Source organism: Saccoglossus kowalevskii, chromosome 13 (genome assembly GCF_978046115.1).
Source record: "Saccoglossus kowalevskii chromosome 13, keSacKowa6.1, whole genome shotgun sequence".
In the NCBI taxonomy this organism is placed as follows: Eukaryota; Metazoa; Hemichordata; class Enteropneusta; family Harrimaniidae; genus Saccoglossus; species Saccoglossus kowalevskii.
In genome coordinates this window covers 17,656,810-17,677,101 of record NC_140653.1, presented here as the reverse complement: position 1 = coordinate 17,677,101, position 20,292 = coordinate 17,656,810, and the positions used below count along the sequence as shown (strand labels likewise).

Here is a 20,292-nt window from a genome sequence, read left to right as displayed (position 1 = left end):
ACATAAATTAATAGAAAACTCGTTTTTAGTGTTACTCAATGCATGTATTAAACAAGAGAAAACGTCTACGAAGTACAGTTGATTTATTTATGCTAATTTCGATGCATTACTTGTATTGTTAGTTTTCTTGTCACTGGATCTCATAATAATAGTGTATTGTGTTTGAAGAAAAAAATCACAGTTGATTAAATAATGTTCCACTGTATGGTTCTTATGACGTTGTGGTAATATATATTACTATTTGGAGAACATCATGGAGTTGATTGATTCCATGGGTTTGGCACAAACATATAACAGCTATCAACAGCCCTATAAAAAGGTTATACAAACCAATGTTTGTAATCAGTGGTAATTTTACCTTAATTTATGATGGTGGCATGTAGATCGAATCGACATTGTAAGTCTGAATCCGAATTGCAAACATGATTCAATTAAAATTATCATTCATTGTTCCACATCCGCACCATGTTTATGGAATCGTATTGCGAGTATTCAAACAAATAGAAGCAACAAAATTACTTTAAACGTATCACACAATTATTGATTGTTGCACAAGCCATCAATTTCTCGTTTTTTTTGTTTTTTTTATGAAATATTTTTTTCTTCGGAGAAAAACTGCATAAAAATGTAAGAAATTGAGGGTTTTGGAACACTTGCTATAGAAAGCAATGTTTTTCATAAAAATGAATGATAGTGATAATATATTAACATTTTTTTACATTCCTTTTGATAGTTTCACCATATGTAACCAAAAGCAATTTTGAGATATGATGATACCTGTTTACCATAGGGACTAAAGTAAATGGCTCAACAATCGTTATGTGAACAAAATTGCATAAAATTACTACATACTGTAAACGTAAGGGAAATCCGAACATTTGTTTTAATGGTAGCCAAACACTGTAGGTTTAGAATTGTGTCGAATCCGCGTCTATCGTTTTGGAATCTTACCTTCAAACCCCATATGTTCCATTTTTTGTTTTTGTTTATCATCTGTTGAAGATAATTTTACTATGATTACATTTACCATGCTTAGTTTACAAGTTGAAACCAAATTGAATTCTGATATCCACGACATTTTTGTTTAGAACGGTGTCCTACTATTGCCAATAATATATGTATTTTTTCATAGAAGATGCTGGAACGTCTAGGGCATATTGACTTCATGCCATTGCAAATGTGTTATGTTAGAATTATGCCTAGACATACTTGAGGTAAAACTATTGTATTGGTTGTGGATTATGTTAAAAAGTTTAACAATACAATAGTTGCCATGAATAAATACACTAGTGGTATCCATAGTCGCATGGTGAGTTGGACGTAGTGATTTGACTTGTTTGGCCAAATGATTCTTATATGTAAACAATAACTATTAATGATGCAACACTTTTGTAAATAAAAGTTTATTAAAACCAGTATGTGAAATAAATTGTTCATTCTCACATACATTTATTAGGGCCACAGAAGACAAGTTCACTCAACAACACGGAATACCACACAGTGAATGGGATACCATGATATATGTTGCCCAATTACATAATTTTGGCAATCATAATGACTTGGTCTGATCTGAGTGGGCGCAAGATTCATTTATCAATATCCATGTTAATGTCCACAAAGCGTTTGCAATATACACTCCCTACTTTTTATCAATTATACTTAATTGTACAGTATCGCAGGTAATATATTATCACATTTCCTGATCGAGGTATTATAATAGATTCGTTCTGGAATTCCATCATGTACCAAAGTCTTCGACTTGTCTATGGCTTTGGCTCAAAGTCTGTCAACTCGTGCTCCTGAAAGTAAGAATTATCTGTAATCAGTTGAACAAGGTTTAAGAATGATAAGGACATTTTAAGTACTTTACATTTGATTAACACAGTAATGTTCATATGACGACATATTAATGTTCATTAGTGCAAATGCGAACATCGAACATTTAATATAAGACAGAAACGTGTCGAAAATAATTTTTCAATTCACAATAGTACTGTTGTCAGATTCCGGAATGAACAAACTAGTAATATATAATTTATGTAAAATATCATAATAGCTAAAACGGATTTTTGTTCTCAAAACTGTGGCAAATACAAACTCAATACCAAAAATATTGTTTTTTCAACAATAAATCACAACCCTCTATGATGAATGGAATAATATAATATGAAATACACATATACTACGTTTTAAATGTCATCTTCATTACCATTAGCTCACTCAGAGACATGAATTTAAAAGGTGCATCTCACTCATAATTTTTGACGAATATCACAATATCGTATCACATCAGAACGTTCTCAAATGAATGTTTTTTACTAGCCTTGTACATCCAAAATAAAGCCTACCGTTGAATTTTGAGATTCCAACTGCTTTACGTATTTCCTGTACAATCTCCATATGATCTCCACAAATAAAGTAATGTACGAAAAAGCTGTGCCAATAGCAAGGACATAGAACACGCCAGCTACAGTTTCTAACTGGATATCTCTGGGTTGACCCGTTGAGGTATCCAACGAACACATGCTCTCTTTGTTGAACCATTTCCGTTTCAGTTCTTCTAATTTTCCCTGCTCCTGCATGTTCAGTAGTCTATAAAACACAATCAATCTGTCACACTGTCATGGTTATTATGTATTCCTGGTCTGAAACTAACGATTGCATAGTCGCTTGTCTACGTTTGCATGCCTTAACTTTCCAAGACTGTACTATTGTTTAAGTGATGTAGCATCTACACTCTAAATGCCCAGAGAAACATAGAAATATAATGCGACCAAGCCCGTAGTGGCGAACAGCTTATTCAAGTCTGATACTCCGTTTAAACATGTATCATTTCAAACCAGGTTATTTACGCTTAAACACATAAATTTATTCTTATCATAGTTATGGACACATTACATATTTGAGGCAGAGTGTTTTGGCCATATAACATGTTTGTAGGCCCGCTACATTTTTGACTAAGTTCAAATCTAGTGCTGCCTGGCCTCGTTGGAAAATCAGATTGTGGGCTCATTGTGATTTCTGCAAATCTATATGGTATGCCACCTAGTCATTGTAATTCCTAAACACCATCTACAAGATGCCTCTTCTACAGGAAAGAAGATTTCCTAGTTTATGTATGAGAATGTACTCCGCTCATCTTCCTATTCATGGTCGAAATGGGGCCTAGGAGGTATACACCCAATCTCATATTTAAGGCATGGCTTTAGACCTTCAATGAACGTATACTTACATGACTGATATGTCTTCTCTGTAAGGCGCTCCTCTGGGTGTGGCAATACCATAACCTTTCAGATTAAATGGTTTTCCAACAGTCATTACATCACAATTTGTCTGTTTCACATATTCCAAGATAGGAGCATCCCAGAAAAAGGCGTAATCTTCTTTCATGACTTTCTGGTAACCTTCCTCTGCTGACGTCACCCATACACTGGGTTTAACGGTACTCATGAAGCTCCACATTCTGAACAAAATAGCGTGAAAAAATAGTTAAATATTGAAAATTAGAAAAAGTTATGGTCCTTTGACTAATCTTATCGTATGTTTCGATACATATTGTTTGTAGGCCATTTGTTTTACAAAAGTGAACATACAATCAATTAAAGCGGGGAGTCGTCACCTGCGCATGCGTCATATGTCTAGAGCGTGTCATTGTTTACAAACAAGCGTCCACCGCATGAGCCTTTGCGTCTTTAGCGTGTGTTGTTATCGTCGGTTGGGACTCAATTCCCGCGCGTGCGCGGGTGACGACCCCCTCCGCTTTAATGGTGCAGGTTATGTTTCATGATTTAGAAATGATTTATATTCACCATAACCCAAAACATATGTAATATATCAGCGATTTAAATAATGTTTTCAATCTTTTGTGAGCGATACAGAAATATTTCAGGTTGAACGAGTGTGAAAAGCGCTGAATCAACATTACAATATTCATACAAAATATATAATTTATTTGACCTTGAATAAAGTGGATCCTTGTCGGCCCTAGTTCTGAACCACCGCATCAAACTGCTATCTTCGATTGTTCCATACATTACACGACTTTGATGTGCTAGGTCATCCAGTGAATTGATCGTACTGTCCATTCTTGACACTGTGAGAAATGCAGCTAAATTGGCAGTATAAGTTGCCACAACAATCAAAGAGCAGAACCACCAAAACGCCCCCATTATGCGACTCGATACTGATAACGGTGTGTAGTCGGCGCCTGTAGGAAGAGAGAATAACCTCGTATTATTGATACTTCTACTTGATTGACAATTGTAATGCCCGATTATGCGTTTATTTAGTGTTTATTTAGTGTATCTTTTACTAAACCTTTTGAAAAAAAAACTTTCGTAAGAATGTCATGTTTTCGAAAAAAGATTCAGGAAATGCGTAGATATGATCCAATCATAAAGTAGGATCGCATTATTTCACAAATGAAAACTAGGTCTTACGATCCTAATAAGAGTATTACTTGATCATGATGCATTGTGGGTGGTCGAGGAATACTAAATTATACTGAAATTGCATCGAATATTCAGGTCAAACCTTGCTGCATGAATCCAGAGAAGGTGAACCATAGACTATTCATCAGATCAAATTTTGTCTTTTCTTCTGCGTCTTCTTTTGTGTTGTGACTGCTGAATGGGCTCAGACGATCCAGTATGAACAGCACGATACCGGTAGCCAATATTGATGCGAATATACATCCCCAGACACTGATGCGGAGCGGTTGCAGAAACGCAAATGTATTCGTCGTTTTCTGAGGTTTGCGTATCAGAATTCCAACGCCATAACTCATGAATGGTTTGGTGAAGTCAACGACTCTCTCTCGTTCAGATGTAATTATCATCCCAGCCACAGCAATATCAGCTCTCTGAAATAATTCATGCATATTAACATTATTAAATGTTAGCACTTCTGTATAACGTATTTCTCCTATCCCAGCTAATTGGATTCATGTATTTATAAATCACCAATTTATTCAAGAGAATCTAAAACAATATATGCAATTGGAAGATGGCGGCGGCAACAGAGCAGTGGACAAGAGAAGGGAGAAAAACATGGCATTCGAAAACATGTGAATGAGCAAAATTATTTGGTAAAAACTGCCATTTGATCAAATATGCTAAAATACTCTGCACTGTTTTTCAATACTTAGTAAAAGTTATAATTAAACGAAGTGAGAAGAGAAACTACAAAATCAGTATCAAGCTGACATGACTTGAAATTCAGAAGGACATCGTAACATACTAATAAATGCAAGGTACTGCCAAGTAGAGTATCAGTACCTCAGTGATTTGGTACAGTTTCAAGACATGGCGTCTATCAATTCGAGGATTACAGTTTGTGCGTGTTATGTCACAGTACACTCCAATATGCGTCACAAATTATAATGGCGAGTTTACAAATATTGCCAATGTTAATTTGAATTGAATTGGCGTGCACACTGTCAACACAGTGTTCTCTAATTCTATTATTAAAAATTGGTGGTTAAATCGACTGTTACAGTAATTGATTTGACATTAGTTGTTGGTATGTTTCAATATTGAGCATAATCTGCAACATATCCGGTCAGAATTCTTTATTGTGATCTATTTTTAATAAATTGAAAGAAACACTTTAGGTTTCATTTAACTTTCGATTGCCTTGAGACCAAAATGCTGATTGGAATTGCTATTAGTGCATGTTTATTAAATACATATTTGTTATTACTTCCACGTATTATGTCCAACCCACGTGAAACACGTAAATAATATTCTAAACAGCAGCCGAGCGTTAATTCCATGTGCACGAGTCATCTTATGTTTAGGCACCGAAATAAAACAATGTCAAAAAGTTGGGTTGACCTTTGCCCGCTCTAGCATCTTTTATCCTATTTACGAATTTTACTCATATCAGATAATTCCAGAAATCCTAAGCTTCATGATACTTACTTGTGTGCCAAAACTTAGAAAAGAGGTATGTTCGATAACAAATTATATAATATAGTAGATGCAGTCTCTGCATAGGTTTTAATAGAATTCTAGTTTTAAAAAAAAGAATACATATTTCTTTACAATAGCCTAGAATACTTGCCAAACCATCACTTTCCTCTCGAATTTTATACGTACCCCATAGTAAACTTCACCCACCAAGCCATTCCAGGTTCCATCGTCTTCTTGCCCACCGTATTTACCATCCGGCACATCATATATTGATACTTTAACTTTCAGACCCTTGGCAATTTCATTGATTAGATCCATACAGTAGCCCATATATGCTGCGTCATGTGACTCGCCTTGCATCATGAAAGGAGATTCCTAGAATACAGATACACTGAAACTCAGATATTCCCGTTAAGCATATTATATCTGACTTATTCACACAGCAATGTACACTATAGTGTCAATGTCATTGGCGCGCATCGAGTAGAAAATTACTCAAGAACGGTGATGCCTACTCTTGAATACTAATACCCTGAATTTATTTTAGTTTAGTTTTTCGAGTCACATGGGAAACATGTGTGCCAGGTTTGAAGGCCCTAGTTATTTTTCCTTAGTTCTATACCGAATATACACACATACGACAATACCTATGCGCTACATCGCGCTTGCGCGGGTAGTTGGTGGGTTTACAGTATTTACCAACAAGTCAACTACAGATTATCGTTCATAATACTTGATATATGCTGCCTGTTGGTACCGCCAGAAATCATGAACTAAGAACAACACAACATTTTACCTTTATTGTCACTATTCGCAGTGTCTGGTTTTTGTTATATCTATCGAAATTCCTCGTAAATGGGATATGAGCCAGTCTGAGATTGTTGAAGGGATCCCAGGATCCAATACGCCAACATCGACTCTCGTTGTTTATATGTTCAATACTCATCAGTTCGAAACCCACATTGTCATTATAACACGAATTCTGGAAGGATATATCTCCCGTTAATCCAGATGTTTTAATCTGAAACATCAATTAAACTAGTATGTATTAATTTGAACGTGCTATATTGTTATTCCACTAAATGTTTATTGGTGTATACAATTAGTGTTTCCAAAGAAGAGCCAATTGTAATTGCACATAACACGGTTGCATATTAGTTACAGTTTTGGTCTTGATGGGGGCGAGGCATCAATGTACGATTTATTGAGTTCTCCGGGTCACATAACATCGTAACAGGATACCCTCGCATTAAGTCGTGCAAAACCATACAAACTATGCGTGATCAACTCCAGCACACATGACATAGAAAACACGAATATATCACACACTTTTTTTTTAGATATTTCACTAAGGCTTTGCAGATTTGACATTTCAAAAAGTGTTCTTTCACACTGCTCAACATGATCTCACCTTATGTAATATTCGTTTGAACCTCTGATTCCCCATTGGTTCGACCCTAGCTCCTTCACCTTGGCAACCAATAATTCGTGGCTTGATCCACTTATTTTTGCGTATTAAATCGTCCATTGCTGTCGCCAGCACGTGGATGGCATCATACAAATACGCAGCGTGCATCTAGTAGGAAGAGAAACGTTGGCATGCATCAATAATAACAGCTGTTGGTTAGTTTAGCCTTTTCACTACCAGATTGTCTCGTTCAAAATGTTGGCACTTGTTTCTTATATTCTTCAATATTTTGTCGAAATGAACTCCAATTTTGAAACCGACAGATAAAATTTGAGTCAATTTTCAGTTTTTACTAAAAAAAAATTGCTATTTCTTCCACTCTTATGTGCAGACTATAAACAAGTCACTTTTGCGAATTTGTGATGAAAAGAAGGAACTGGTGGTAAAAAGGTTAAACACATTCTATTTTCAATTTGACCATTCATTTAAGCCTAATATGTGTGAGTACCTACCACAATACTTGTGTCTCTTGGACAGTTTTCCTAAAACATAAAAAAAATTATTTTACTTATTCATTTCACATACACGTCTGGGTCATACATGCTAATACAGGTATAATATATAAATACGTTAACGGATCATTATGGTGTTCGACTTATGTAGTAATACCAAATATTGTGTAGCACCTACTCTCTCATTAACAAAATAGGTTTGCACATGCACGTTAAAACACAGTCGAACGCTACTTTGAAGTAGCTTAGACACTGATCAGAAAGGAGCTATCAAACTGCAGTATTGAGTATGAGCTGAATATTTTCATTAGTAAATGACGCCCTCAGTCAACAATAATTAGAATGAGTGGTTGGTCAAAAGTGTGATGAGTCGCGTGCATCTATTGGCTAAGCTTGTTGTACATACATTCAAATGAGTATAGGAACCATTAATGCTGTAGGGTGTACTGTGAGGGGTGGAGGATTTCATGTTTGCGATGACTGGTTGTAATGTGATATCTTGTTGTTTTCAGGATGCAGTATGATATTTGCGTTCTTGGTTGTTCAATTATGGCTGCAATTTTTGTGGTGGGTGGAAGATGTGTTGATTGGTTGCTGGGTCATTGTTTATACACCCTGCAGCTTGGAATGGTATGGTCCCAATCAAAATTTGATGTGGCGGTGTCTTCTAAAAACATGTCATCAAAATGATTTTTGTTTATTTATGATTACTGTTGTAGGTCCTGAGAACTAGCCATTGAATACAATATCGGATAATAAATGGTTTGCTGAATAAGATTAACTAATTATTGCTGGCAATATTTCAATTTAATTTAGGAGCAAGCTGTGACACCAAAATCTAGTCGTTGTATTGTTATTGTAGAGGCGGCGATACAAAATTTTGCGTGGGGGATATTTTGCAATCTAGACACTTTGAAACGCTGTCTTTTCAAATATAAAAATTTCTTTTATTTGGGAAGAAATATATAATTTATAACATATTATTCCACACACAAGGGGAATAAAGGATATAAGTATGATCATCTTCGACGAGAATTCATATTTTATATATTTAAAGTAGATGGTGTGTTACACGTCACATGTCCACTGTCGTTGTCGAGGGATTGTTATCTCAGAATACACATCAGTGATTTTGACGGTTTGTTTTACCTGCATTTGGTCAAACGATATAATGTTGCAGTCGCTTGACAACTGTCGGCGAATAAGTCGCCAAGCTTCGGCGAACTTCGGAATCGAGCTATACATATGGAGCACCTGCCTTAGTAATGTTACAATACCGGTGACGTCATCGAAATAGTTCAGTTCAGCATCGCTTGTTTCCTGGAATAGTGGAACACATATAGGGTTAATGCATGCATCGATATGGAGATTAGTCGAATCACGCGATTATTCAGAAACAGCTGTTGGTGTGAAAAAAGCATGTTTGAAATTATATCATGATCGGAAAATAACTTCAAATCAAACACATTTTAATTAGCTTACCTGGCCCATAATCACCCACTGGTAGTCCCCTACTGTCATACCGAACGATGCTGCCTACAGGCAAAAATATCAATATCAAATAGTTGAACAAGTTCATAACGCACTCAGAACGCTAACTGACAAAAGTTCACTATTTAGACGATCGTCGAGACAAGATAAAACAAGATTCTGTGAGACTTAAGTAGATGTTATTCGAAATCACATCTACTTTCGGAGTGGTTGTTTTAAAGGGCAACTCATTACACGCAACAACACTCGTGCTACTGAACCATTATGTATCGTCGATTAAGCTATCATTGAAAATGCGATGTGTTATCATATTCACTTCATGGGCATAATAGTGTGTGTTCCAGTGTTGAACAAATTAGCATATCTGAGTATATTTGTCTCTGTCATGATTTCGGATAAATTAGAAGCTATCGAACACAATGCACATTTTTTTCCATAAACGTTATAATGTGATCAAAATTACCTGAAGCAATATCTGCACTGCATTTTCAATGCGGCAGTATACAGCGAAGTGCTTCATGTTCTTTTCTTTAACCGATGCTAAGATTTGCCTCGTTGCAAAACTGTTCTCGAACGCTACCATGACTACCCGAGGCGGTGACGAGTCTTGAAAGCCATTTTGCAGCAAATCCTCGATTTGCTTCTGACCTGTCATTCAATGGCAGGAACAATGTCAAAATTTATGTTAAGCTACGTTTTGTTAATCAGAAAAAAAAATCCTAAAATCCTAAATCCTAAAAAAAAACTTTCATCATAAGTAAGTCATTCACTTCAACGTCACCGTGACATCGCAGTACGTAATATTACGTACTTTTCTTGCGAATATTAGTGTGCTTCGAATATCAAACTATTTTTAACGAATATTGTACTAAGAATAGAAGTTACTATTTTTAAAGAAAATTGTATTAAGAAATAGAATTACCAAACATTAACCAGTATAGGCGCGAGTTCTGGCTTTAGATGATTGATATGTCTTATTTCATTCAATCTATCTATCTAAATCATGTCAAAATAGATGTAAAGATGACGTAAGCAAAGCAATAGTAACCATATACGTAGTGTCCGTATTTTGAGTTCATATTGATTTAACCTTCCAAACAGATCAATCTGATATTACTAGTGTAATTAGTTCAAAATAAAATATATCGTACAACAAATGTGAGGATATACATGTCATCAAAACACGATTAGTTGAATTCCCTCACCGTAGATTATAAATGTTCGATATGGCACCATTAGCGACGTGTATAACGTGCTTGGAATATATTGTTTGTTTACACGAAGACCGAATACTCGTTGCGTAATGCACAGGTCTTGATCGACATTGTGGGCACGGAAACGTGTCATGCAATTTTTGAGGGGTGTAGGGTTGATAATGTTGCTTGGCGTTCAATGGACTAGAAATAACAGGGAACTCGATTAGTGTACTTCCCAGTTTATTTCGGAAAAAGGGCAATTGTAAGTGGAAGTCATAAGTGTAAGTCATTGTTGTTTTGGGAGTACCACCTAAACCACGGTTACTACTAAAAAAAATGTAACTGTGTCTAAACTAAACGCATAAAATTAAATAGAATGAGAAGACAGTGTATCTTCCTGGCGCTTCTCCAAAACAAATGTGTTATATAATATATATAATACATTCTTATTTAAAATCTAGTATAAATAGGTTGTTTCTGAATATGCAGAACACTTATATGTGCTACCTATATCAGACAAATACCCGAGTTATATTCTTTGAGATTAATGTATATTTCATGCACATAATATTGTTCTTATGAATAATACATCACATTACCTTCTGAATCATCATAGAATACGACTATTTCGCTCCAGTTTAGGGCTTCCATTAAGTGCAGCATTGCCATACTACCCAGCGAGATGTTAGGCCTGATGCTGAACGTGTAGCCGCCATCTTTCGGTGGGGATCGTGACAACCTGGCACGTGGACATTGACCACGTGATACGCTGATGTAAGTCATGTGATAGTTGTCTAATACGGATTTCAACGCGGAGGTGACATCACAAGTGGATGCTGACACTACGGCCGAAATTTGAAGATCCAAAAGCGAGCAAACTAAGTGAGAGATAATAAGAATTTTCGTTAGTTTCAAATTACAATACAATTTAAATATTATGTAATTTAAATAAAACAAGTTCAAAGCTGTGACACACTGCTGCTATGGTTACCTTCACGAACTGCAGCAAAAGAATCTCCATCAGGCACGCGTCTGATGACGTAATCAATTTCCGTGTCTGGCAATATGTCTACGTCTGAGTTTATTTGATTGACAGCCAGTTGAATAATGTCCTCTTCATGTTGAGTAGAATTTCCTTCCAGTAAAACAGCTGCCCCAAGAAAGTAAAAACACGTTTAGTTTCATTTAATGGCTAGATTGCGTTAATTGGGAGGGAAACAAAACACACGGCTCCCAACACATCGGTGGTGTGTTCATATTGACAAAAAGTAATCGTAATATGCAAGAGACCCTTTGTAGGTTACGAAACTCCGAAACTTGTCGCAAATTTGGCGAACCATCACAGAGTCGTTCTCACAATTTCGTGGCATTTCAAATGAATTTACTGTACTGTTTTTACGACATAACACTATTATTAGTGTTATGAACGTATTCAGACAAAAAAACAACTCATGACACTGACTAGTAAATAGTTTATTGGATATTTGTTAGTGTGAATATAAATGTGCTGTCATTGCGTAGTTTGCGTAGTTTATCTAAATTCTGCGCTACGCCATATTTCCTTTAAATTGGAAGTTGTAATTACGCATGCTCCTACGAGATTTCATAAGATATAATATGCAATATTATCGCTAACTTATCACTATACTTGCGTTGTAGACACGGACCAATTAAAGAACAGGTTATGCGCACGCGCATATGGTGAAACTCTTCTCTGAAGACCCCTAACTCGGTGAAAAGAATAATAGAGCGTCTTGTACCCGTACTCGACCAATAATATACATACACAGCCAGGTGTCATATTTCAGTGAGTTCGTTGTATGTTGCAATGTTTGGTCCCCAAATCAATATTAACGAATTTATACGTATACTGTTAAGAAACGTTCACGTCGGCGATGATTGTATCCTACTAAAGAACACTTAGGAAGCATCGATATATATGTTTATTTTTGTTTCTTTCAATAGCTATCGCTTTGTTACGGTGCATATTGCCGGCGAGGGGAATCCAAATTTAACGGGAAAATATATTTACGATAAGAAAGCGATACTAACATCGATAATACGGCTTCAACACAACATTTCTTTTCTATTTACACATCCCATTACGCTGATGTTTTTTTTTTAGATGAGTTTCCTGCGACAGATTCTTAATATAAAACAAATGGTGTTGGATTTCTATGTATTTCTGGTAGGTGAAACCAATCCTGTAAACGACAGCATGCCTTTAAACGGTTGAAAATTCGTCGTTCGCTCGCACGGTTTCGTTTCCGTTCAAAAATTGTCATTTGTTTGTTTGCATCTGCAATTTCCAAATGGCAGTGTGATTAAATAACATTTTAGTTTTTGGTCTATATTGTATAAAATCATAACTTAATGATCAGTAAGAATTTATTCATTTAGCAATAAATTGTACTCCAAGGCAATATAAGAATATTCACTTTAAAATGTTTTGGGGTCACCAGTTTAATTTTCGAGAAAATAATGGTTGTATTTTTAGTTGATAGTGGTCATTTTGACAGTATTACAAAGCTTTTACCATAAGTTTTCATGACACAGATATTGTGCCATAAATTGTGTCAAATTGTAGGCTGGTGAAATAGGCTGAAAAAAGAAACATATATTGTTAATGATTGGATGCTTGTTGTTATCTTGAATTATTTCAAAAATCTGGGTTTATAAAAAGTGTCAAAAATGCGATTTTCTTTAACCATGTGTTCTATGGAACTGTTCTAAAAATAGCGATTATGTTGTCAGCAAACGTTGTACACAACCCCGCCAGACACACACAGCAAAACAACTTCCGTTTTAAACATCGTGTATTAGTTTAATGTTACGGTCTGGTCATTTTCCGTAGTAAGAACGGTTTTTGATGAATGACAGTCAAACTATAAATAAAGATAAAGAGATTAGATTTGTCATTACTTTTGTATGGACGGAAATAATATTTTAAATGAGGAAATTGCTATATTTAAGTCAAGAACACTAGTTTCCCGGCGGTTCAGTATCGCAATCTCACGATGGATGTAAATGAATGCAATGCGTGCATACGCAATTGAATTTTAAATCGTAGCTGCAGTAACCAAGGTAGCACATAACTTGCGAATTGTGTGTAGACATCAGTTACTATGTGAGAAATATACTATACCAGTCACTGATATGCAAATGTATAAATATAATAAATATAGCTTTCTGTGCATGCAAATATAGTTCAGTACCGAGGACGAAGTTCGAGCATCATCGTCTTGCTGGACATTCAGACTATTCTATTTCGTATCTACCATCAAGCACGTAGGTAATATTCCATATTTATTTATTTTTCTTCTCATTTAAAAACAAACAAACATAGTCGTCACCCAGCATGCCATGGTCGCAATGAACTGATACAAGTAGTCACGCAGAACGTCACAATCATCACGCAACACGCCACAGTCGTCACGCAGCTCACCTCAGTCAGCACATAGTTCACAACAGTCGCCAGCCTTTTGATATTAAACGAAATGGCGAAAATATCAGCAATTTGTGAAAGAGAATACCTGAAAACCGCTCAAGCCAGTAACGTATACACTTGAAGAAAGCTGTTAGATACCTTAAAGATGTGGTTAACTTGAATAAGAAACAGATTGTTCCTTTTAGAAGATACAACGGCAGAGTGGGACGTAAAGCACAGGTATGTTTATAATAATCGCCCGAGACTCTGACAACTATCAGTTGTCAACTGACAAAAAGGTAAATCGTTATTTTGGTCGTTGAAAATAAAACTTGTTTGTCCCCTTTTTGCTGTCAATAGGTTATGTATATATTCTGCTTCCATCGATAAATTGTATAAATAAATTGTGCATTTAGTAGAAGAATGTAAACGTCGCATGAGAGCCATATGAACATGACACGGTGTGATGATCTTGGTGCGCTCATTTTGGTATATTATGGCGTCACACCCGTCACGCAACACGCCACACTCGTCACGCAGCAAGTCACACTCGTCACGCAACACGCCACAGCCGTCAGGCAGCATGCCACAGTCTTCATGCATCACGTCTCACTCGCCACGCAACACGCCACACTCGTCACGCAGCACGTCACACTCGTCACGCAACACACCACAGCCGTCACGCAGCATGCCACACTCGCCACGCAGCGCGCCACAGTCGTCACGCAACACGCCACACTCTCACGCAACATGCCAAACGTGTCACACAGCACGTCACACTCCTCACCCAACACGCTACAGTAGTCACGCAGCATGCCACACTCCTCACGCAGCACGTCACACTCATCAAGCAGCGCGCCACAGTCGTCACACAACACGTCAAACTCGTCACGCAACACTCGTCACGCAACACGCCACGATCGGCACGCAACACGCTACACTCGTCACGCAACACGCCACGATCGTCACGCAACACGCCACACTCGTCACGCAGCACGTCACACTTGTCATGCAGCACGTCACATTCATCACGTAGCACGTCACATTCATCACGTAGCACGTCACACTCGTCACGCAGCAGACCACACTCGTCACGCAGTACGCCACACTCGTCACGCAGCACGTCACACTCGTCACGCAGCGCGTTCAATTTTCTTGTGAAAAAAGTATTTTTACACGCCTTCCATACATCGCATGAGACCCATATGAACGATCGTGGTGCGTTTATTTTGGTATATTATGGAAACAAATTTTGAAACTATGCATGATCTTATATTCAAAGGAATAAAAAAATCGAAAGATATGATGGTCTTCCCTTTTTTGGGGAGGGTGTAGCTGAATTGCAGATTTGGGTTGGATTATTCTGGAAGAGATCAACAGATATTCAATGGTGCTATCTACTAAGCATTAGCAAAATGGGCGCCCATACTTTATTAACAAGAAAAACAAAATAGTTAATGTGTTTGAAGCCCAGTTTGAAGTGCTCATTTGTGATTCAGTTCGTGTCTAGTTGCATAGTTCTAGTTGTTTGTGCTATTGATCCTAGTCAGCTTTACCCGTCCTATCCCAGCAGACGCACATTGCGACGGGCGTGTCGAGTTAATCGTTCTGGTTCAATGTTGCGTAACGCAACATCCGGACATTGTCATGGCACTATTTGAAGACAGCGAGTTATGTGAATTTATATTAGTACGTCGTTGTTTAGGTGCAAGTATAATAGGCCACCTGTGCAAAGCACGCACTAGATTGTCTTAACACCTGATATAAGCCTAATGCGTGTTATAGACAGGTAAAGTATATTTAAAAACGCACGACGGTCAAGTACAAAGTTCAAACAATCACGGCAGCCTATAATATAATATAATATAATACAATCGGGTGAACGCGGTGCTTTTCAGCGCTCCCCGATTTTCTGCCTGTTTTGCGTTTTTGCGCCCGTGTTTCTACACAGCTGTATATATAGTGTGTCTACCCTTTACGTGAGTAATTTATAGTTGTTGTTTTCGTTATTATTGTGGGTTTTGGAGTGTTTTTGCCTTTGCCTTGGCAAGGTGGTCGGCAACCAAGATGGCTGCCGCTCACACAAGGCCATCGTCAACACCAACAGGTCACCTTACTAGAAACCATGCGGTACGGTGTGAAAACATTGATGGCATTCCTGTTAAAACTTATGTGGAGTCGGTTGCAGATTTAGTCGGGGCCAGCAATATTGTGGCTGCATCCCGTATGAACCGATCGGTTGTTGTCTTTTTAAATAAGGTTACATGGGTCGACATGGTTTCTGCCGCTGGCCTTGACATTGGAGACCTCCATGTTTCTGTTGAACCTCTTGTCCGCCCCTCTACAAAAATTGTGCTATCAAATGTTCCCCCTTTTTTACCTGACAATTTTATTACAGATGCCTTAGCTAAATACGGGCGTGTCATGAGCGCGGTGCGAGCGATCCCACTCGGGTGCAAAAGACCAACACTGAAACATGTAAAGTCTTTTCGCCGCCAAGTTTATGTATATTTAAAAGATCTCAATATCAACGGTTTTTGCCTATTACTTTTCAAGGTCAGACATATAATATTTACGTTTCGTCTGACGAATTGACGTGCTTTTCATGTAACATGAAGGGACATACACGTAAAACTTGCCCAAACTCTCAAACAACGAATATGCAAATGATGAATGATGAAAACAATAGTGCTCAAAATAGCACTCAAACAGACTCTCAACAGGTGAATGTAGCAACTAATTTAAATTCCCCTGACACATTGCACGACAAAGACGATGACATAACTGATATAATTAACACCCAAGCACCAGATACTGAGATAAACAATCATGAGACCGATGGTACAACAGATAACATTGAAATTGAAACTGAAATGAATACAGATTCATCCAAATATATGAGCAAAAAGCGCACGCGCTCTAGATCACCAGTTCATAGAGAACAAAACAATGACCAGTTAAATGACGAAAATAAATGTGAACCCAGTTCTAAAAAGCGTAACGATGAAAATGCAATCGAAATTGTTGAACAAAATTGTCCGATTGATGAAGAGAGGGTACGAACCCCTCCTTCCCCTTCCATTGCACCACCATCGCCTCCTCCACCCCCTCCACCCCCTCCACCCCACAAACCCTTTCCCCACGTATATGCCAATGTAACAGTGTGCACTCCAAAGCCACAGCCCGAGCTTACGGAGTCGGCCCCATTTCCATCATCTCCCTCACTTGAGTTCACAGTTGAATCCCCGCGCGATTCGCCGCTATCCGAACTCCCCATTGATTTAAGTGGTTTAACTGATCAATCACAAGACCTTTTCAGCACACCTATGTCACAAAATAAAACCGCTGATGATATGGAGGAAACTGCCAGCGAATGTAGTGAGAATGAGGGGTCTATCATTTCAAATGTTTCAACATGTACTGATAACAGCGAATCAACAGTATCAAACGCTAATATCAAAACCTTTTTAGTGTCTACACTTCACTCACGTAGATTTATAGACAAGTGTTTTGAATTTTGCCCCAATCTTAAAATATTGGTTCGACATCTGATAAACTACCGCAATACCACGCAGTTGAACACATCTGATAAATCTCGCATGCACAGACTCATTAAAAAAATTAAACAGCAAATCAAAACGGGTAACTTTATCGCTGATTTTTAATTTCTCTTGTTATGATGGCAAACACAATTACATGCGCAACTTACAATGTCAATGGTTGCCGGGACGCCCTCAAACGGTACAGTGTTTTCAATTATCTCAAGCGTGACCATCCCTGTAATATTTATATGCTACAAGAAACACACTCTCTTGTCTCCGATGAAAATGTTTGGAAACTTGTGTGGCGTGGCCTTGGTATTTTTTCTCATGGCACTGTTAATCGTGCGGGTGTGGCTATTTTGTTTTCGCCAGGAGCAACTGTGAATATTTTATCACAATCTGAGATCATGCCTGGGTACGTGTTGCACGCTCATGTTCAAATTAATGAAAACCTTGTTCACATAATTAATGTCTATGCACCTATTAATGGCGCTGAGCGTGTGGAATGCTTCACTAAAATTGAACAATTCATCAGTTCTCTAAATAATGACCCAGTAATCATGGGAGGCGATTTTAATTGTACTACTGAACCCGACATTGACCGTAATAGAGGGACTGAACCGAACATGCGCACTGCAAAGCTCCTCAAATCTGTCCTGAATCATCACAAACTGTTTGATGCATGGCGCCAATACCACGGGAACACATTAAACTTTACTTGGGGCGTGGTGGTACGCTTGTGCGCCTTGATAGGTTTTATGTCAGCAAATGTATGCGTGGGAAAATTAAGAATATTGACATAAGCAATGGCGCATTAGCTTTTTCTGACCATTCCCTTGTCCACATCAACATCGCCATTGGTGACAGTAAAAACAAAAGTCCAGTGTGGTGTATGAATACAGAAATTCTGCGCGATGAAGTGTATGTGGCAATCTTAACTGATTTTTGGGCGAAGTGGCAAACACTTCGAAATAATTATGTAAATATACAGACATGGTGGGATATTGGCAAAAATAAAATAAAGTTACTCACACAACAGTATTGCACACTCAAACAAAATAAATACAAAACCGAAAAACAAGCATTGGAAATGGAAATTAAAACCATCGAACGTTGTACTGCACACGATGCACCGCTCTTAAACAGTTACACTGAAAAGAAAAAAACTTCTCGCACGCAAAGGCAGTGCTACGCGTGCGCGACATCAGTTTTTAAATGAAAGTGATGTTTGCAATTCCTTCTTTTTCCAGTTAGAGAAAAAGAAGGGAACCAAAAAGGCGATCTTTCAGTTGAGGCACCAGGATAATACTCTTACTGAAAATCAAACTGAAATACGGAAAATCATACACACCTTTTACAATAACCTGTATACACCTGATAACATTGACATTGAAGCTCAAAATAGCCTCCTTGAAGGGCTACCTCAACTAAATGAAACAGATCGTGATGACCTTGACAAACCAATCACGTTTGACGAACTGAGTGCCACGGTCAAACTACTTCCCCATGGGCGTACTCCCGGTATCGACGGAATACCAAACGAATTTTACCAAACTTTTTGGCATATCATTAGAAGTGATCTGTGCGATGTATTTACTGCTGCCACAAACGAAAATGTGCTCCCCCTATCCTGCACAAGGGCCGTGGTCACTCTTCTCCCTAAAGAAGGTGACGTTACCAACGTAAAACACTGGCGACCCGTGAGTCTGTTATGTAGCGATTACAAAATGTTCACTAAATCGCTTGCATTGCGTTTGCGCGGTGTTTTAGGCAGCATTATTCATCCAGACCAAACTTGCAGCATACCAAACAGGCATATTCACGACAATATAAATCTACTTCGTGACAGTATTGACTATGCCAACTTAACTAACTCGCCCCTGGCTATTGTTGCCATTGACCAGGAAAAAGCATTTGATAGGATACATCACGGATACCTCTTTAATACGCTTCGTGCCTTTGGTTTTGGTGACCGTTTCCTTTCTTACATTCGCCTCATGTATACCAATGCCCAGTCCCTGGTCCGCGTTAACTGCGCCCTTACTACACCCATCACAGTGGCCCGTGGCATTAGGCAAGGGTGTTCAATGTCCACTGCCCTCTACGTCATTGCCATTGAACCACTACTTCATAAAATTAGGAATGATGAAAACATTGAAGGGTTGGTTATACCTCACAGCAAAAACCAACGTTCTAAACTCACCGCTTACGCCGACGACGTGGAATTTTTCATAACTCGCAAGCAGGATTTCAACTTACTAAGTCGCTGGTTACATGTCTACGAGCTTGCGTCAAACTCTAAAATCAATCTCGAAAAATCAGAAGGGTTATGGGTAGGTAGCTGGCGCAACATCACCTACTCCCCTCTCAATATAAAATGGAACAGCGAGGGGTTGAAACTGTTGGGTGTTTATCTTGGGAATAATCTAACTTATACGAATCAGAACTGGGCTGAACTTGTTGCAAAAGTAAATAATAAGATCAACTTCTGGAATCATTTTGTTTACAGCATGTCTTACAGAACGCGCGCTCTTATCATTAATAATCTGATTTCATCGCAGTTAATGTATCGCTTTAATAGCCTTGTGCCGCCATCGGACGTAGTTCTGAAGGTACAGAAAATGCTGCTCGACTTCTTTTGGCAAGGGCGACATTGGGTATCTGCTGCAACACTGTACCTCCCCTTGGAAAGAGGTGGACAAAATGTTACACATCTTCCAACACGCATAAGTACTATGCGACTTTCCTATATTCAAAGATATCTATATAATAATCATGACCACCCCTGTTTTAAGTTCACAGAC

At 38.0% G+C, this 20,292-nt stretch overlaps 1 protein-coding gene across 1 annotated transcript; it reads right to left on the bottom strand.

The window, feature by feature from the left end:
- Nucleotides 1-1,387: 1,387 nt before the first annotated feature.
- On the bottom strand, nt 1,388-15,527 carry LOC100378566 (glutamate receptor ionotropic, kainate 2-like). The gene is made up of 15 exons (XM_085507333.1): nt 15,503-15,527; nt 11,511-11,669; nt 11,119-11,397; nt 9,787-9,971; nt 9,315-9,368; nt 8,982-9,152; nt 7,833-7,862; nt 7,324-7,488; nt 6,709-6,933; nt 6,099-6,287; nt 4,534-4,861; nt 3,958-4,207; nt 3,233-3,463; nt 2,349-2,592; nt 1,388-1,799 (listed from the first exon to the last, which is right to left on the bottom strand). Exons 1-15 carry the CDS (start codon nt 15,525-15,527, stop codon nt 1,764-1,766), a joined length of 2,571 nt encoding a protein of 856 aa, XP_085363459.1. The 3' UTR covers nt 1,388-1,763.
- Nucleotides 15,528-20,292: the final 4,765 nt, after the last annotated feature.